The 21,617-nt window shown below is 41.2% G+C and overlaps 1 protein-coding gene and 1 long non-coding RNA gene across 2 annotated transcripts in view; both read right to left on the bottom strand.

Annotated features, from left to right (window-relative positions):
• Positions 1–815: 815 nt before the first annotated feature.
• On the bottom strand, positions 816–14,884 carry LOC133397727 (uncharacterized). Its single transcript, XR_009767682.1, has 3 exons — positions 14,860–14,884; positions 14,691–14,775; positions 816–1,043 (listed from the first exon to the last, which is right to left on the bottom strand). It is a non-coding gene; the product is annotated as an uncharacterized LOC133397727 (long non-coding RNA).
• Positions 14,885–19,150: 4,266 nt separating this feature from the next.
• LOC133397801 (adhesion G protein-coupled receptor L3-like) overlaps positions 19,151–21,617 on the bottom strand; it is a 125,771-nt gene continuing 123,304 nt past the window's right edge. Inside the window, exon 29 of the mRNA XM_061669113.1 lies at positions 19,151–20,752. Coding sequence (XP_061525097.1) covers positions 19,866–20,752 — 887 coding nt within the window. The 3' untranslated portion in view covers positions 19,151–19,865. The remainder of the gene's footprint in view (positions 20,753–21,617) is intronic.

Genomic DNA, 21,617 nt, shown 5'->3' with positions numbered 1-21,617 from the left:
AATGTCTCCAAATAATGCGAGAAGACCAACGAGCCAGCTGACGCCATACAGGCCGTTGAAAGTCGTACCAGAAACATCGGAAATCCAGCTTACCTCCGAGTTGATGTTGTGCCATCAACACATCTCCGAACATCTCTTTGTTTCTCTCCGGCTGACGGCCGGCCCACCTGGGTGTCGTGTCCTTTTACCTGCACTCGTAAAGTATGCAAATGGCCTCTCGTGACGGGAGCCATGGTGATGTGCACACAGGCGGCCTCCGGGGTCTCAGTGGTAATAACGTGCTATTCTCGGCAAACGGTGACTACCGGTATATGTCGGGGGAAAACACTAGCGCTGATGATACGGACCTGGCTGGTCCATCAGTATTCACGACCACCAACGTAGGTGATTCGAGGTCTCCATGGCAATGCCAGATGATATTCTGGTCTTTTGTAAAATTGTTATATGGAGATACTTGCGGTACTTGGAAGACGACTTTTGGAAATGGATTTGGTTACAATTACAAATTTACAATTACTTTCGCAAAGTAATGTAACTACATTATGATTACTTTTCTTTCTTTTGAATGAATGCATAAACAGCACCCTTGGATGTTTCTTTGAGAAAAGTGGATTGAAAGCATAGATCATTTTTTGGGGAATTAACCACATATTTGTTCTTTGTGTAAATAATAAACTGTTAATAAAACATGATGAAATGTAAATCCATTCCAATAATGTCTTTGTTGCATTATATGTGTATAGCATATGGAAAACCACCATACATACCATACCATATTGACCTAATGACAAATGTGCACAATTTACAATATCGCTTCAAATGACAATCCAGATAAGTGAATATTTAAAAGAAAAAAAGTCCAGAATTATAAAGATGACTGTTCAAAAGTCAATGTTCTTTTATATGTTCAAAAGTGTAACGATGAGTACAACCTTTTCAAAATCTCAGAAAAACTAATAGATTGCACTAAACGTGGCGCTTTGAGGTGGCACATGACCAGAGAGAGCCAATCACAAGCGTCGGCTTTCGATGGAGAACGTGACCTATAAAAGAAAATAAATAAATAATTAAATCAGAGCATTTACAGCTAATTTTCAAATGTAAATACCGTAAAATTGCAATCATGAACATTTTCTAAAGAGACCGTAATTACACATTTGAAATAAATTTTGCAATGAAATTACATAATCGTTACATGTAATTAGTGACTGCCCAAACACTAACAAACACTGGCGCTAATTTGATGCAAACACCACCAGTGGTCCACCAGTATTAACAGCCACCGTTGTAGATGATTTGAGGTCTCCGTGGCAATGACAGATTCGCCTTATCTTCCCTTTTCAATCATTTACTTCAAGGGCGATGATAAAACAATTGTGTTGAACAAAACCTACAGTACTCGTTCGTCCCTTGCGCCGTTCCTCCCTGCGTCACGCGCAACCACGCGAGTGTTGTGTCAGTCGAACAAGGTCACAACTCGGATTTCTATTCCGCGCCACCCGTGTCCTGAGCAAAAAAAAAAAAAAAACGTACACAGGAAAAAGGAAAGAAAACAGAGAAGTTGAGGGAAAGCAAATGTCAGCCTTCCTTGACAGATGCTGTTGCGATTGTTTTGACTTCGGCCAAACACGGCCCCCACACCGATTTTGCACAGGCACGTTGGATCTACTTTTTCCCTTTTGTGTGTGTGTATTATGCATACACACACACACACACACACACACACATATATACATACATACAACTTTTCTATAGTTTGACACAGCTACTTGGAGAGAAAAACAACACCTCGATATTTGGATGGGTTCCATTCAACTCGACTGTGCCAGCCAAACTTTTTATTTTAAGCTGCACACCCACTGTCAACATCAGTCAAAGCCAAAAATGGCATCATGTTGTAAAAAAGAATAAATAAAGAAAAAAACAATCAAATGGAGCGCGGTAAATAAATATTTTACCTTTTTTTTCTTATTTTTGCGGGAGAAGAAAAAGGAAACACTGCAAAGCCTTACCCAAACCTTTTCAGCTGAGCACTGCCCTCACCCTAACAAATGACTTTGTGCACCCCCCCCCCCCCCCACCCTCATAAAAACTCAATCTCAAAAACAAAATTCAATTCAACTAAACAATTTCTAAAAATGAGCCTTTTCCAAACGTTTAAAGCTGCAACATAACAATGGAGTTGGCGCGCCCTCTTCTTCACTCACACCCGTCCCAAAAAAGTCAAAACAAAGCCAACATAGCATGTGATTCACCTGTACACTTTCTAAAAATGAACCCTTTCCAAATGTATTCAGCGGTGCAGAAATTCAACATGACAGTTGGCGCACCCCCTTGAAAAAAGGTTGCGGGGGTGGGGGGGGAAGCCAGGACAGCCTTCAATTTAATTGTACAATTTCTAAAAATGAGCCTTTTTCAAACTTTAGAAGCTGCAACATGGCGACAGATAGATTAACCTTTTCCAAACTCTTTAAACCGCAAAATAACAAGAGTTGCCGCATCCTCTCTCACCCGCAATCCCCCCCGCCCCCTCCCACCTAAAAACACCCATTGACAAAGAAACTGCATTTCTAATTTCTCCCCAAATGTGACAAAAAAGCCCCAAGAGGCCCGATTTGAAAGCCTCCTCTGCACGAGTGACCTTTTCCACGGTGCGATAACGGCGCACCATTTGAGCGTTTGCGAATGACGCCGTTCATTTGAACGGATGGCGAGGTCGGCGGGCTTCGTTCGGCATTCAGGCGGCGTAAATTGTTTGAATCGGGCGCACAAAGGCGGCCTCGTTCGGGAGTAGCAGCGCACGCTGAATGGCCACACGTATACAGGAACATTTTTATGATGGCACACTTGAACGGGAGACTTGTGGTTGCCATGGAGACCCCGCATCGCCTGGCTCAACTTGCCCGGGGACAAACGGCGGCGGTATTCTTCGAGTTTACGCCGCGTGGCCATGCGTGCCGCTTTTCCCACGCTTGTGCTGCACTCATCGCTTGGCAGGTGAAGAAGGCAAGCAAACACACTTGGAACCGATATCTGCAATGCACCACAAATCGCTTTTTTTCACAAATTTGTAACGATTACATTTTACATGTTTATTATTATTATATATCATTATTATTATTATAAAAAATGATAAAAATGCAAGAATGAAACAATTTACCCATTTTATAATTTGCAATATTTATGCTATGTATACATTTAATTATTTATTGATTTTATATCATTATTTACACCTGTATTTTCCAATCATCATTGTTATTATTGTGATTATTATTGATTATGATAAAAATGTAAATTTGAAACCATTTCTCTCCTTGATATATTATGCAATATTTAAGTTATGTGCTTTTGGCAATTTTAGTGTCATAAAAATCCAACAAAAATAATAATTGTATGATGAAGATATTACGTTATTATTGGACATTGACATATATATTTTAAAATGTATATGTAATGCAGTTTTAATTCGCTGTATCTATTTATATATTTTTGCTACATTCCATTTGGGTTTTGTTTGTGGTATCATACGATTATTTTAAAAGTAATGCCATTATAATTAATGCCATGTGTTTACTCCCTGTGATTGCCGTGTGACATGCCGCGAGGCGTTCCTGCACGAGGCTGCAACGTCATCGCTTAAAAAAAAAAAAAAAAAAAACAGCAGTGACGGAGAGAAAATGCATAGTTGATGTGGTCAGAAGAAACGTAATATATGGCAGTGTGTTGCAAATATATCTGCTGCGGCAACGTGGCCTTTGTGTACGCAGCCTGTGAGTAATGCCGCTGTGCCGCAGTCTCCCACAGGATATAAGGACAACACCTCATTGAGGAAAATCTGCCCCCTGGCTCCTTTGGGGCGGCTGGTTAAAAAAAAAAATTTTTTAAAAATACAAATATGGCATTTTTAGCGATAAGGCCAATTTCGCCTGACTTGCATAGTAAATATCCAGTCACGCCTGGGATCGTGCAAATACTGGAAAAAGTACAGCGGCGCGCTTAAAACTTGTGATTTACAAGCTGCTGAAAATACCAATGCTCCGGAGGATTGTAAAAGATATTGCGACACAGGAGCTATACTTTGTCACCGGGACAAGATGCACCACTACACAAAATATGCCAAATACATTTACGACTTTTCTTACTGCATATGTGCTATAAACTGCCCTTAGTCTCTTCATATATAAAAAGTATCTGTCCAGAATGACAATAAATAAATAAATAAACAAACAAAAAAAAGCACACAAACAAAACCTTACCATGTTGTGGCGGTTTAGTTTGAGATGCTGCATTAGCATACTCCACAGTCTCCACTTTGCTGCACAGTGCCCTCATGGATAAAAACTGTCTGTCTTTACTTGCAAAAATAAACATGCACGCTCACAAACGCGTACCCTGTTGCTGTGCCTTTTCCTGAAATGCTTTAATGTCATACTCCACAGTCTCCACTTTGCCCTCAGTCTCTTCTAGGATGAAAAATGTGTTTTCGTCCATACGGACAAAAAAATAAAGACACACTAACATTAGTTTACCCTGTTGCGCTGCTTCAGCTCAGTATGCTGCAATCGCATACTCCACAGTCCCCACTTTGCTGCACAATGCCCTCAGTCTCGTCTTGGATAAAAAGCGGCTCCTTGCCATGTCACCACGGGTGTGACAGCGTTTGTCATTTTCCTCGATGTCCAGTAAGAGTTACAAAGCAAGCTCTCGTCTGACTTCCGTGGCCGGGTAAGGCCTGGGAATAATAAATATTAATGGCTTATTATTATTATTATAGCTGCTATTTATATTTGTTTTCAATGGAGTTTCCAATCCGTTTATATATTAATATATTTTGGGGTGTTTTTAACAATATTTAATAATTATGATTATTTTCATGTTTTACTGTTGTCTTTGGACCTTTTTGAATAACAATCAAAACGTGAGATGGTTATTAAAGCTAAGGCAACCGTGTCAGCGCCTGCATCAAACGCGTCCCCAGAGCCCGTAGCAAAAGCAGCAAACGCAGCTCCAGTCTGGCTGTCAACGTGCTCTTTACCCATTCAAGCAAGCACTTGTGACACATACACCGCCAAAAAGTTTTGGGTTTTTTTTCCTCCTGAAATGCCTAAAAATTACCCCTTTCACCGTTATGTCACTGCTACTCTGGCTTTGTGGGAAGATAGTGATTTATTTATTTTATTCTGTCTCTCACATCCCATTGAAAGAAGGTCTGGGGCTTTTCATATCACTCAGCGTGATGGAATGCACCACTTGTACCTCCTTGGAGATTAAGCACCGTGAAATGTCAATTTAGAATAAAGCGGGGGTGGGGTGAGAGGGGGGTGGGGGGAAATGGAAGCGGCAACTGGAGTACGAGCCGGGAAAAGGATGTGGCGGCGGGGAAAAAAGAAAAAGAAGAAGAAGGAGCAGAGGGAGGAGAAGAAGGCTTTGTGCTGGCTGCCTTAGGAAACACGTGAAGGGCACGAGACGATATTTGGACTCGCTCTGCTCACAAGCAAAACGTACACGACACGTACAACTAGTTCTAGTACTATTCTCTTACTACTATAATCAGGAGTAAGAGAATAGTACTACTACTGCTGCTCTTACGACTATAATCAGTCGTAAGAGCAGCAGTAGTAGTTCTGCTAGTACTAAAATTGGAAGTGGTGGTCAAAGTAGTCGAAGTACAAATACTTTTATTAGTGTTATTTTAAAAAGTAGAAGTACAACTAACAGCAGTAGTGGTCGAAGAAGTACTGCATGCAATTATAGTCATAGGAGAAGTAATAGCAGCAGAAGTACTACAACTAGAATTACTGCTAACCACTGTAGTACTACTACTAGTTGGTGTCGTAGTAGTAGTAGAACTAGTTGACTAGTTGTAGCATTGAAAAAGTTGTAAGTAGTAATAGCTGTATGTCTACCACTAGGTATGGTGTTTATATATATATATATATATATATATATATATATATATATATATAGTAGTATTGAAAAGAAAAGTTGTGATTGAAGTAGTATTACAGTACTAATAAAAGTATAACAGCACCACTATTAATATTTATACGACAATATTAGTAGAAGTACAAATGCTAGTAAGTAAGTAGTCACTGTAGTTGTAGTAGTAGTGGCGGTTGCAGTAGGAGAAGCAGTAGTTGAAGTACTGTAGACTACAAGCAGTAGAAGTACATTTATTGTTATTATTAATACTATTATTACAAGAAGTAGCAGAAGTACAAGTAGTAGTAGAAGCATCAGAAATAGTAGTAGTACTCCCAGAATTACCACAAGTCATAGAAGTAGTAGAAGTATTGGTGAGTTAGTTTTATTTTTCCCTGCAGCCGGCAGTATTTTTCAGCGTGGCCTTGGCGGAGGTTTCGCTGTCATTTTAAGGGGCTGCAGGCGGGCAATAGATGCCAAGCATGGCGGGCAGCGCAGGAGGTTAATGAAGCCACCTTTCCTTTCCTTTCCCATCATCCCCGTCGGGTGTTTTTACGGCACGCGAATTAATTACTTGTGACAAATACGAGTCGGACCTGCCTGCCAGGCGGCCCGTGAACAAAAACATTTTTCCAGCGCGGGGATATTAGCCGTGAACGTGGTGCCGGCCACGAAGTGCGGTAAAAATACGAACGGGAAAACGGTGCGCTTATGCGGCGTGTCCATTCAATTGAATGAATGAATTAATTCTAATGATTGAAAATGAATTAAAAAGAATATAAATATGGGTCATTTTCATATAATTTCATCAATAGTGGTAAAGACATATATATATTATAGAGAGACATACATATATATTATATGGCTAAATGTCTGCCATGTCGAAACAACCACACTTAAAATCCTATTTTCAAAAACTTATTGATGATTGAAATTTCTAAGCATTCATAGTAAAAGTAATCCTGATTGATATGGTGCATAACGGTAAAGACAAACTGCTTCATAAAAACCGTGCGAGTTGCACAATTCACGTCCGTTGCGCTTGCAATCGCAATAACGGTAAAGACATGCAATATTTTCCACACTTTCACAAATTTATATATACTCATTCACATCCGGGAAATGCAGTGGGTACGCAAAGTATTCAGACCCCGTTCAATTTTTCACGCTTTGTTATATTGCAGCCATTTGCTAAAATCATTTAAGTTCATGTTTCTTCCTCATTAATGTACGCACAGCACCCCATATCGACGGAAAACAATTTGTTGGACTTTTTACAGATTTATTAAAAAAAAAGAAAAACTGAAATATCACACAGCCATAAGTATTCAGACCCTTTGCTCAGTATTTAGTAGAAGCGTCCTTTTGTGCTAATACAGCCATGAGTCGTTTTGGGAATGATGCAACAAGTTTTTCACACCTGGATTTGGGGATCATCTGCCATTCCTCCTTGCAGATCCTCTCCAGTTCTGTCAGGTTGGATGGTGGACGTTGGTGGGCAGCCATTTTCAGGTCTCTCCAGAGATGCTCAATTGGGTTTAAGTCAGGGCTCTGGCTGGGCCATTCAAAAACAATCACGGAGTTGTTCTTAAGCCACTCCTTCAGTATTTTAGCTGTGTGCTGAGGGTCATTGTCTTGTTAGACGGTGAACCTTCGGCCCAGTCTGAGGTCCTGAGCACTCTGGAGAAGGTTTTCGTCCAGGATATCCCTGTACTTGGCCGCATTCATCTCTCCTTCGATTGCAACCAGACGTCCTGTCCCCGCAGCTGAAAAACATCCCCCACAGCATGCTGCTGCCACCACCATGCTTCACTGTTGGGATTGTATATTGGATTGTATAGGTGATGACCAGTGCCTGGTTTTCGCCACACATACCACTTAGAGTTAAGGCCAAAAAGTTCTATCTTAGTCTCATCAGACCAGATAATCTTATTTCTCAGCATCTTGGAGTCCTTCGGGTGTTTTTTTTTTTTTTTTTTGAAAACTCCATGCAGGCTTTCATGTGTCTTGCACTGAGGAGAGGCTTCCGTCGGGCCACTCTGCCATAAAGCCCCGACTGGTGGAGGGCTGCAGTGGTGGTTGACTTTCTAGAACTTTCTCCCATCTCCCGACTGCATCTCTGGAGCTCAGCCACAGTGAGCTTTGGGTTCTTCTTTACCTCTCTCACCAAGGCTCTTCTCACCCAATTGCTCAGTTTGGGCGGACGGGAAGGTCAAGAAAGTGTTCTGGTCATCCAAAACGTCTTCCATTTCAGGATTATGGAGGCCACTGTGCTCTTAGGAACCTTAAGTACAGCAGTTTCTTTTTTGTAACCATGGCCAGATCTGTGCCTTGCCACAATTCTGTCTCTGAGCTCACCAGGCAGTTCCTCATGATTCTCCTTTGCTCTGACATGCACTGTGAACTGTAAGGTCTTATGTAGACACCTTATAGGGTGTGGCTTTCCTAATCAAGTCCAAGTATAATCAAACACAGCTGGACCCCAATGAAGGTGTAGAACCATCTCAAGGATGATCAGAAGAAATGGGACAGCAACCAAGTTAAATATAGGAGTGGAGTAGGAGTATTCATTGGTCCAAAAAGTGGACCAATGAAGCCAAGATGGAACTTCAAAGCTGTTTAGACTGCACAGACTGGAGTGTCTTTGAAAATTCAGCTGGCAGCCTGGATGAATATACGGACACTGTCACATCCTATATCAGTTTCTGTGAAGAGGTTTGTGGACCAACAAAATCCTTTCGCACATTCAACAACAACAATCAAACGCTCCACCATCATTCCAGTCCCCAAAAAACCTGCAATCTCGGGTCTGAATGACTACAGGCCTGTCGCTTTGACATCTGTGGTCATGAAGGCATTTGAACGTCTCGTGCTGGACCACCTCAAGAGTGTCACAGGTCCCCTGCTGGACCCCCTGCAGTTTGCCTACCAAGCAAACAGGTCTGCGGATGATGCAGTCAGTGGGACTGCACTTCATCCTAGAACAACTCGACAGTGCAGGGACCTACGCGAGGATCCTGTTCGTGGACTTCAGCTCAGCGTTCAACACCATCATCCCTGAACTCCTTTCAACCAAGCTTCTCCAGCTCAGCGTCTCACCTGCCATCTGCCAGTGGATTTACAGCTTTCTGACGGGCAGGTCACAGCAGGTCAGGGTGGGGGAGGCCACCTCATCCACATGCAGCATCAGCACTGGGGCGCCCCAAGGTTGTGTCCTCTCTCCGCTGCTCTTCTCTCTCTACACGAACGACTGCACCTCAGCGAACCCGACTGTCAAACTCCTGAAGTTTACAGATGACACCACTGTCATCGGCCTCATCAAGGACGGTGACGAGTCTGCATATCGACAGGAAGCGGAGCGGCTGGAGGTCTGGTGCGGCCGACACAACCTGGAGCTTAACACGCTCAAGACTGTAGAGATGATCGTGGACTTCAGGAGGCATCCTTCGCCACAGCTGCCCCTCAGGTTGTCCAGCTGCCTTGTGTCAACCGTCGAGACCTTCAAGTTCCTGGGAATTACAATCTCTCAGGACCTGAAGTGGGCGACCAACATCGACTCCGTCCTCAAAAAGGCCCAGCAGAGGATGTACTTCCTGCGGCTTCTGAGAAAGCACGGCCTGCCACCGGAGCTGCTGAGACAGTTCTACACAGCGGTCATCGAATCGGTCCTGTGTTCTTCCATCACAGTCTGGTTTGGTGCTGCTACAAAAAAGGACAGACTCCGACTGCAACGGACAATCAAAACTGCTGAAAGGATTGTCGGTACCCCCCTACCCACCATTGAGGACTTGCACGCTGCCAGAACTAAGACAAGGGCGTGCAAAATCCACTCGGACCCTCCGCGCCCCGGTCACCGGCTCTTCCGGCTCCTTCCCTCAGGTAGGCGCTACCGATTAATGCAAACTAGAACTAGTAGACATTCCAACAGCTTCTTCCCTCTTGCGATCAACTTCTTAAACACCTAACCTATAATTCCATTACAACAAGGTGGCAATTTTTTGACTTGGGATCGTTGTCATATTTCTGTGGGGCCAATTATGTATGACTCGTGCACTCACTGTAGTTGTCTCGCCATGCTGCACTATTTGCATATACTGGCCACTCATGCCAGAGTAGCATCTGCTCCATTTGCACACTGATTGAGGAGTATCTGTAACATTTGCACAACCGACATTGTCCCAGATGATCGCACTACTCGTCACTTTAAACCGCATACACTCCTTGAAGTCTCGGCGCCCTTTGCACAATGGTCATTGCACCGGACTATTGCAATATTAGTCATTCGAACTGCTCTAAGTGCTAGAGGACTCTGCATCTTTTTGAACAATTGTTTTTTTGTCAATGTCTTTATGTCTCCAAGGTGTTCTGTAAATTGACTGTCTGTTGTACTAGAGCGGCTCCAACTACCGGAGACAAATTCCTTGTGTGTTTTGGACATACTTGGCAAATAAAGATGATTCTGATTCTGACACAGCAAATGGTCTGAATACTTATGGCTGTGCGATATTTAATTTTTTTTTAATAAATCTGCAAAACATTTAACAATTCTGTTTTTTTCTGTCAATATAGAATGCTGCGTGTACATTGAGGAAAAAAATGAACTTAAATGACTTTAGCAAAGGACTGCAATACAACAAAGAGTGAAAAAAATGAAGGGGGTCTGAATACTTTCCGTACCCACTGTAATACCATTTATCTTGCTGTCTGCTATTGTGTGAATGCAAAGTCATATCCTCATCATATTAAGCAAGAGGAGAGAAATCCAATCTCTCCAAAAATGTCATTAGGATCTTCAGAAAACAAGGAGATTCAGTGGGGCCACGTCTTTACCGTTATTTTGATCAAATTAGATGATAACGACCCATATATAACGTGAGCATTTGTTGAGATTTTAAAGATGCTGCCATGCGCTTCGGGATCAACGCGTTACAGCAAAGCTCGAGTAATACCCGCAACTGTCACAGAGAGAACATGATGGGCGAGGCCAGACCATTTGTCCACTTAAATTGCTGCCGAGACAAGGCCATTTTGGCGCTGCGCTGTATGATCTGCTCCGAGGGGAGCGTCATCAAAACGCCGAAATACTCGTCTTGTTCGGTCGGGTCCTCCCGGGAGAGGAGAATAGCGCAAATGTCCACAATATCAGATTGGGGGGGGAGGCGGGGGAATGAAGAGTGGGGGTTGTCAGTGGAAATAGGTCTCTGCCATCTCTGGGTTCATTGCTCTGAGTTAGACGAAAGCGAGACGCGTTTGACTGAAAGCCGTACCTTATGAGACACTTTAAGGTCAAGGCAGTTTGTTGTCACAAGCTCTTTGAAAAGTCAGGAACATTTCTGCTCGACAGGTGAGTTGATGACCTCTTTTTGATTTGTGTTTGATTGCACATTCTGAAACCATTAAAACTTCAAACTGTTAACATTTAGCGCTCCAGTAACGCTCTATTACAAATACGTCTTGCTAATAGTGTAGCAGACGTGGGTCACGCTAGCTTGTTCAGGCTCGTTAGTTCGTTTCAAAACTGCAAACTCTGCTTTTAATGTTAATCATCAACTAAAATGTGTGAATTTGAGAAAATTCTCCTACTTCCTGAACTGGATAAAGTCCTAAAAATCCTTCTTGAGGATTATTATGTAACGAGAATCAACAATGCTTTTAAGTTGCCGTAGGAGCACTAAAAGAACTAGTAGTGGTCGTATTAAACTACAAACTAAAAATCTGAATGTCTCGACAGCAAAAAATTAATTTCCGAAAAACACATCTCCAAAGTCGCACGAAACTTCAGAAGTTCAAGTCAATGCATGACGTCACTCGTTTTGCCAATTTTCTTTCGGAATCTGTATGTGTTCGCCGTCGTAAAAATGTGGCTCATCCATCCTAAACGAGTTGCATACTATTCGCACATCGGGTTTAAACGGGATCAAAAATAGCAGTGCCAGCACAGTATCATGAGCGTTAATGCTGGATGGGAGACAAGCGCGCACCTTGGCAACAGCTTGCCGAGCTGCTTCCAAACACAATTTCACCGAGACGAACGGCCATTAAGGCTGACATTTGCTCAAGCACACACTTGGCGTGAAAATCAACGCAATTACATGATATTGTTGTGGGTTTTTTTTTTTTTGGGTGGGGGTGAATCCCCCCCCCCAAATCTGGCTGACAGTTCAATTTTCTGTGCAAAGCTTTCATTTGGCGCACTCTCTGTCCATATTGGGAACGCAACTCTTCCAAGGACATTTGGCATCCACAGTAAAAAGGCCTGATGTTCAATGTGTACATGCACTATCGCAAAACAAACCCAAAAAAAAAATAACAGCAAAACTACCCATTTTAAAGGAAGAATTGTAATAAAAGGTGATGAGAAATTAGATTGAACAACTCATCACACAACAAAGCACAAAACCGAAAATATACTAAATATGTGGCACTATACAAAAACATTTTCCTGAAAACAAGTGCGGCGCGGCAGCATTATTTACTTTAAAAAAAGTACATGCAGAGTTCATCCTTAATCTAGAGGACTTTCACAGCACTTTAGATCAAACTTCAGAGGTTTCTGCCCCCAAAAACTTCTGTGGTGACGTTATGATGTTTTTTTTTGGGGTGGGGGGGGGGGCTAATTTGGCTGAAATATGCGATGAAAAAATATTTTCGTTGAAGAAATGCATCAACGTCAGCGCTGGCAAACATATCGGGCAAAGTGTATCGATTGAGGATTGCGCTTGAGGTAATTGCTTCAGGTCAATGGAGTGTTTTCTTGCTTGATTAAGGGAGAGAACAACTTCACTCAATGGAAATGATTGAGCACGCCTGCCGCCAGCGATGACATTTCCAAACAATGCGGGGAAACATTCCAGATCAAATGGTTTTTTTTGAGTGGTTCCTGCCCTTTAGCATGTTCCGCCACTTGTTTATTTTTCTTCATGTGGCTCACCGAGTGTCCATAAGTCCACTGAATTTTGTTTTTCAGATGGTCGACTTGAAGGTATGGCGGTATGGGGGCAAGCAGAGTGATAAACTACTCAAAATGACACGGAGAAAGGGCCGGCTCGCTATTGGCAGTTGATCCGCTTTGGCCGATTTTCGTTTTTAACACGTTAACTCAATACAACATTGGCCAACGATAATGACAAAACAAACAAAGAAAATCAGTCAATAAAAAAAAAAGGGCTAATATTGGCCGATTAAAGATGAAACAAATACTGAAGGACAAAATATTGTAAAGCAGTCAATTGTTCTGCTTGTAATTCATATCTTGACTGTTGTAAGTGTTAAGGGACCAAAAAATACGTTATGTTATTCATTATATATTTTTTAAACTCATCGGCCGATTAATCGGTTATCGTAATTTTATCTGCCAAATATCGGAATCGGCATCGGCCAGCTTATGTGTGCAAAAAAAAAAAAGCACTCCATAATATTTGACTAAAAACAGAGTCATAACATAATTAAATAGAATGTAAAGAATTAAACAGTTTATGGATCTTGATGAATCAATCGCGGCTCCTTCTATACCATAGATATAACCATATACAATATAACCAGAAATATACTCCCAAAACACTAGCATTTCCAATTCATCTTCCAATAATACTCTTGAAAAATAAGATGATTGTGTTTTGAAAACTCATACTATCTGTAACTTCTGCTAACAACCCATGCTAAAGCTCCTCCCTCAACATACAAAGACCTTCACACAGTCAAGATGTATCACTTCAATGTACTTCCATGACACCAATTACTACTTTCCTATTAGCCTGGGTTTTGGCACCATCTTGGGGTGAAACAGACAGAAGACAAAAAAAAAAATCCTAATAGGTTAAAAATAAGCACATTTTGCTGTTCATGTACTATGCATTCCAAGATGCATTTGAATTTAAAAACACATTGTGTCCAATATTTAACGAGCCTTGCTCCTTCTCTTCTATGACATTTAATGCGAGCTCTGCTATTTCAACGTGTCGTTTCCTGGCTTCAGTTCATGTAATTGTCGTAAAATTTTGTTGGCGATTTATCACGCTCTAAAAATATGAAGTCTGCGGCGAGAGCACCATAACTCACGTCCGCCCCGGACGAGATTGGCCGTTGCTTCCCGACGCCGACGCTCGTATTTCTTCATGGTCGCGCGCCATCATTTTTACTGCCGTGTTTTCAAAGTTGCCGCGTCGTCGCCAGAGCTAATCGCAACAAGCAGTTTTCATTGCAACAATCATTGAAATGCATTTGCGAGCCATCTCGACCAATCAAAAGCCTCGACTGCTGTTATGAACTGACTGAAATTAAGACTAACGAGAATTAAATAATGTCAACGAAAAAGTATTACTCAATAAAATAATTCAGCATAATGTGAGATGCATTTTTGTCCCTAAATGTTTATAAAAAAATTAAAATTATATATATATATATATATATATATATATATATATATATATATATATATATATATATATATTAGGGCTGGGGGGGGTAAATCGCCAAACTCGGCTAAGGTGACTCCCAAAATAGGTTGATGCAGAATTTCTTCCATGAAGCTCCGCCAGGACCCAAAAAAAAAAAAAAGAAAAGGAAAAAAAAGTTCTGTCTGGAACCAGGGATGCACCACCGGAACCAATGTTTCAAGCGGACATTTATTGGAGACGGACGCAGAGATGGGCCACTGATAAACTTTGCCTTAAACGACAGAGGAGCGTCTGGAAGTGATTTTTAAGACACTATTAGATGTGTAATGTACAATGTACATATGATGTATGAGTAAGCGCAACGGTAGTTACCATCTTTTTTCATCCAGGCATCCATTTTCTGTACCGCTTTATCCTCACTACACCCTGAACTGCTCGCCAGGATAGAAGTCCAGGCCTCATAATTGAGAATAAAATGCATGTTGGTGTTTAGAAAAATATATGTATATATATATTTATATATGAGCTCATTTCAACTTACCACTTATGTAATAATAACTCGATCCCGCATCCTGATGTCATGTTTCTGTTGAAAGGACGCAGATTGGGAAGAGGAAAGGTCAAGACAAGAATGGCTTGCAAAAGCTTGGACCTCATGTAAGCCATCGATGTAAAGGAGGCCAGCTTACATTGTCCACTAGATAAATGTACGCTCGCGCACGTTTGAACATTCCGCTGGCCCTGCCGCCACGCTATCGCCCGCTTCCATCTGCAATATGCTGATTCTATCATAATAAAGAAAATTGGCTGGATCCCAGAGGAGACGAGCCCTAATAGAAAATAATTCTGCCCTTGAAATACTCTAGGGTGGTGGTGGGGGCAGTGGGGGGGCTTTGATGAGATGATGCTATCTTTATTTAGACTCGGGCACCTGGGGCCGCGACCATGTGTTCATATATTTAATTAAAATAACATTGCCTGCGTGGACAAAAGGCTGCTTATCACATCAAAAGTGTTCACCCTGGCTTTCTTTTTTTACCCCCCTTTCCTCTTAATTCAAAAGATTATCTTTGTTGATTGGCGATAGACGGACGGCGGCGCACAAAGACTCCGGCGACTCGTCGGACCGCTAGTTGGATGTCCTCGCGCTCAAACCATCGGCGACTCAGATGCCACGAAAACCAACCTTAATGACAATTCTATTGTTGCGAGATAAACACCTTTATTTTCGTGAAAATACGTCTTTTTCCGAAAACAAATCCAACTTTATTGTTGGAAATGTATGACTTTTACAACAAAAAAAATACCCCTTTATTCTTGAAAGGGTTTTTTTTCCCCCCAAAAAATACTATTCTTAATGTGAGATGCATCTTTTATTTGTCCGTAGATGTGTACAAAATGTATGATTAAAACAAACTAAATGATGAACAAGAATTTAAAACACTACCGTATATTTGAAAGATTCTATCCCACGAATAGCGAAAATCCGCGAAAATAATTGACGTCCGTTATAATTGCCATGAAAAGAGAAAAATTTAAAAATATGTCAGTATGCTAGGGATCAGGTAAAAAAATACAAATTTAAGCGGGTGATTGGGTAAAAATCAAACAAACAAACAGGGGTTTCTGTGAATAACGGGGTTAGGTTTAATTTTTTTTTTTAAGGAATAGATCAATTTACGAATGCTGAATCGCTAATATGTGAGGGTCCACTGTAATTAAAACTATATTTACTTAAACAACGACTTCCCATTGCACACTGATCAAAACCAAGCTAAATAAAAACTTTATTCTGCCACCATGTTTTATATTTTCAAATATGACTTTATTCTCTTAAAAATGTCTGTTTCCGGAAAAAAAACTACTTTATTCTTGTAAATTTATTACTTTTCCCCCCCTGAACAATTATGACTTCATTCTGTACATGAAACCTTTTTCACTTAAAAATGACGATGTTATTATCGTAAATTTGAGACTTTTAGCTGGATGATTTTTTTTCCAGATAGGAACCAACAAAAATTGTGACTATTTAAATTTGTCATGCAAAATAGTAGCTTTTTAAAACGTATTTCATTATATTACATATTATGTGTACGTCTTACATTCTTTTCATTGTTATTCTTTTTAAATTTTGCTCTTTATCATTTTCTATTTATTATTATTACTTTTATTTTATACATTGAGGGTCGCCAAAATGCATCACATTGGTGTCAACAAATAAGCTTTTCTTTTTTCTTGCAAAACTATGACTTTTTTTTGTCTGAAAATCGAGACTTCCAACTCTTAAAAAACAGCCTTGTTAATTATGACCTTTTTACCTTCTCCAAAAGCGCAACAACCAAAATTGCGACCTTACAAAATGCATTGCCTTTTTTCGCTTAATGATGAATAAAATAAAAAAATCAATTAAATAATACAAATAAAATAATTTAAAAACATTTTGACGGCTTAGTAACCCAATTCTTACATGAGTGTTCTGCCCGAGTGTGTGTGTCCTTCGTTGCGTATTGTTTTCTGTGACCTTGTGAGAAAAACTTCACTGCTCTACCTCCAATCAATGTTATCCTGCCCAAAATAAATAAATAAAAGAACACTTATTTAATGTTTTTTTTTTTTTTCAGGTTGTCCCAATTCACAAAGGGCAAGATGACATTGATTCACCTTTCATTTGGAATTCTGCCTGATATTCACAGCTATTGATTTTTTTTTTTTTTTTCCCCCCGGCCCCCCACCACAGACAGTATGACATGTGTCATTACATTTCTGCTCCAGTGTGGCCTCATAACAAGCAGGTGTTGCTGTAGATAACTGCTCCAATTGAACCACGATAATGGCTGCTGCATACATTCCCCCCCCCACCCCCCCCGTCAACTCATTGTCAAGGAAATAAAGCAAAATTCATAATTATTTGAATTGTTGTCGTTGGCAAAAGCACTATATAAATAATAATAAAAAATAATGATCATGAACACAATTTAATAATAGCAATGAAAACAATGTAAAAAGATATATATGTAATATGATCAAATATATATTAAAAAGCTACTATTTTGCCTGACACGTTCAAATAAAGTCGCAATTTATGTTGGTTTCTATCTGCATTTTCACGAAGAGATTTGCACATTTTTCGAGCCAAAAGACTCAAATTTACGACAATAAAATCGTCAATTTTCAGTGAAAAAGTTTTCTTGTAAAGAATGAAGTAATGTAAAGAAATTAACTGGTTTTATAAAGTGTAACTACTGTACGTACTATAGTATTCATGTGTTGTATTTATGCTGCATTCCCCACCAACAAAACAGCCAAATTAAAAAATTATCTAATCCAAGGGTGTCAAACTTTTTTTTTTTTTTTTTTTTTGCAGGCCACAACATAGTTGTTTTTCCTCAGAGGGCCATGATGACCGTGAACATATAAATGTATGATCGTCTCATATTGTTACATATAGACAACAAATTGATTGAAAACTAGTTCTGAAATCAGAAGACACTAAACAACAATTATTCAATTGATTCTAAAGGGGGGGATGGGTAACAAACAAATGCTTGCAATATCTCAAATTTATTAAAAGTAAAGACAAGTTGAATTTTGGTGTTGTACCAAGAAACATTAATTCATTGCACATAATTTGCTTTCGCGGGCCACATAAAATGATGTGGTGTCCCGGCTCTGAGTTTGAGTTTGACACCGGGGAATCCTGGGTTTGCTATGATATGAAAAACTTTTGGCTCAGGGACAATACATTATTGCCTTTGTAGCAAAGTCTTTGGCACTTCACAAACTCACCCAGGAGGTGACCATTTTCCATATTTGTGCCTAAGTGTGGCGAGGAAATAGCCTCTAGGGGGCGCTGTGGCTAAGAGGTGAGCTAAACAAGTGTCGTCAGGAAAAAAAGAAGAAGCAAGCATGAGTCAGCAGTTCAATGTAGCTAAAGCTATTAGCTATTACTGTGTAAACGCTTCAATGCCAAACTGTGACGTTTCGGAATTATTAGTATTACGTATTGCGTGACTTCACTTAATGTTCACAGTGTTGCACCTCACATAATGACTTCATATGCAAATAAACGTCATTACTCACGTAATAGCATTCTCAGTGGGTTCTTCAGCTAGCATTGAAGCTCGCAGGCAGACTGGCTTGAAAAAAAAAAACCTGTCAAAAAATATAAACATATAAGCGAGCTAACACAGTATGAGTGTCCTACGGTCCTTTTTGAAAGCTTAATCTACGCAGCCAATTTGACGTTTGCAAAAAAAACAAAAACAAAACAAAAAACACACTTCCACAGCAGGTGTTAGCAGTGTTGCTAACGAAGGGTTGCCGCGTTCCATTAAACTTCCTGCACTCTGCATGCGTACAGAAACGTATTTTAAGAACTTTTTTTTGGGGGGGGGGGGGGGGGGGTCGAATTTCAATGGAAATTTTGATCTTATCATACTTCAAAAATAAATTCACGATTTAAACAAAATATATATATTTTTTAATTATTGTATATAACAAAGTTGCATTGGGGCCAATGAGGGATGGCTGCGTTCCATTTAGCTTGCAAGCTTGCTGTTGCGCTGCCTTTGAAGCCTACAGAAACTGATTTTATTTGTTTTGTGGTATTCGAAACTAAACCAGACTAAACTAATTATGCATTAAAAGCTAAGTGAAATAATCTTTTTTTCATTTACTTTCACTTAACACTATTGAATAAGTATCACAAATATTTCTCTCAATGGTATTGTTGAAAAAAAATGTATACTCACCTCAAGCTAAGTGAACGTCCACTTTATTTGTAAACAAATAAAAGACAAAAAAAAAAAAACATCTTTTTTTTTTAACACTCCAAAAGCTTTTTCTTTAATAAGTACAACAGCCATTATTGTACAAGAAGTGCCTAAGTGCTCATCAGTGCTCCCGTTTTTCTACTCCCCACACCATGAACGTTTTTCTGTGGGACACCTCCTTGACAACCACTGGAACAGAAATCTGCTATCTACACTGAAAAGGAGGGGGGGAAACAAAAGTAGACCTGAAAACAAAGACGTTGCACAAATTACGTAATGTTCTTTGTTTGTTTTTTACGTGTGTGTGACAAAAGAACAGGGGAACAAAAATTGCTCACACGTACAACAGAGACACGGGGTCGGTCGTCCGAAACAAAAGCTTAGCTAGTTATCTGTACATTTACATAGAATCATTTTTTTCCTCCCTTTTATTACTTGACAAAGTAAAGAGCAGCTACGCGTTCACATTATTTTTTTGTTTGTTTGTTTGCTTTTACTTCTTCAGCAAACCAAATGTGCCAAATAAATCCTTGGGGGGGGGAACTTCAATGTGTATCATAAAATAGTCTCTTGTCTATAGTTTGGATTTGTTTGGGTCTGACTACATCCTTTTTAGGTTTTCACACAGAACGCGGGAGCGGGAGGTCAAACGTCTTTAGCTGGCCCCTCCCTTTGTCGCAGTTCTCCCGCAACGGTAGTCTCGGAGACACGGCACTAAAAACAAAGTGCCGACGACTGATGGAGGAAAAAAAAACGGTGAGACCTCGCAGGGGGTCTACAGGCTGGTCACCAGGTGGGAGGGCTCCTGGAGGGGCTCCGCCGGGGACAGGTCGTCCTTGTTCGGGGGCACGATGAAGCCGTCGCTGCTTCCGCGTCCCAGCTGGTAGTAGGAGTGCAGCTGGTGGAGGTGGTTCCCGGAGCCCAGATTGGGCATGCTCTTGTAGTACACGTCGTCCGAGCTGGCCCCGGGACTCTTGGCCTCACCCCCGTCCTTGGGGCCTGCGGGGAGACCCGGGAGCATGGGCATGCTGGTGTACAGCGAGTCTCTCTGGCGGTGAGCGGGCGGCGGCGGCGAGCCCTCGTCCTCCTCGGTGTGCTCGTCGTTAAGCAGGGGGAAGAAGCTCTCGCTGTTCTCCTGCGGGATCCGCCGCCGGGACGACGAGGTCGGGGCGGCCGAGTAGGGGCGGTGGGGCAGCGGGAGGGGCGGCGGAGGCGGCTGGTGCAAGCGCTTGATGGAGCGGTCGAACGAGCGGTCCGACGGGAGTAGCGCTCTCTGAGGCAAGAGCGGCACGTCGGACTCCAAGCCCAGGCCATCGTCGGGGTGGGCGCCGAAGGTGACGTGCTCGGAGTTGACGCCCACGGCCGCCCGCAGTCCCAACGCGTACCCGCTCTCCTTGGACCCGTTGCTGACGTTGTTCACCAACTTGTTGACCAGGTTGCGGTTGTGCTCCGCCGAATTGTTCAGGTATGACGGGATGTAATTGGAGGCCAACTCTTTGAGGATCTTCTTCTCCAGGGTGGTCTCCTTGTGATTGTAGCCCCGCTCGATGATCTGGACGCAGTCGCTCATGTAGTCGACGCTGGCGATGCTGTAGCCGTGGTTACCATTCAGTGGTAGTGTATCCATGACACTTGTATCCCGGGCATTGTTCAGAATTCCCTCTGGAATGACAGGCGAAAACGGCCGTGTTAAAGGCTGATGGCACGTAATTGCCGCGCAAATAACACCGCAGCGCTTTTAGTCTGAAATCGGTGCTGACCCAAAGATCTTTTTGTACATAATGCCTTCCACAATTGGTTAGAGTGCACTTTTGCAAACAAGGAGGCGACACAAAACACGGTTATATCTATTAAAACCTTATATTGCTACTCAGTCGTAGACAATGGAACCTCTAATGTTGGAGAATGGACCAAACTGTTGCCTCGAAAGAAAGTTTTCGAGGTTATGGATGAAACATTGGAGATACGTGCTTTTTGGGGGGAGAAAAACCCTTGCAGATACAGATATTGGGGAGTGGAAAAGGGTTGAAAATTGGAGAGCATGCGTTTTATTGGAGAGAAAATTGTCAATTTTTTTTTTTTTTTTATTGGGGAAAAACATGCCGAAAATTGGAGACAATGATTTTTGTCGGAGGAAAACTTACATGCGCTCCCCTCTGAAGAAAAACATGCACAATTTGGGGATACAAGCTTTTTACTGAGAAAATATGTGTATGAAAATTGGAGATTCATTATTTTCATTGGGAAAGAAAAAAAAAAAGTACGATAACTGGACATGGTTTTCATTGCGGGGAAATTGGAGATACATGATTTCCATTAAATAAAAAATTAAACACTACATTTTGAGACGCATGCTTTTCATTGGAGGAAAATGCAAAATTTAGACACACGTTGTTTTGGACGACATCATGAAAAAAAAAAAAAAAATTGGAGATACAGACATGCTTTGTGCATACATAAGGAAATACATGCTTTTAATTAATGAAAAGAAATGTGTTTACGTTGGGCACAGCTTGACCGAAAAAGA

The sequence above is a fragment of the Phycodurus eques genome, chromosome 23 (genome assembly GCF_024500275.1).
Source record: "Phycodurus eques isolate BA_2022a chromosome 23, UOR_Pequ_1.1, whole genome shotgun sequence".
In the NCBI taxonomy this organism is placed as follows: Eukaryota; Metazoa; Chordata; class Actinopteri; order Syngnathiformes; family Syngnathidae; genus Phycodurus; species Phycodurus eques.
This window is presented reverse-complemented; position numbering and strand designations above follow the sequence as displayed.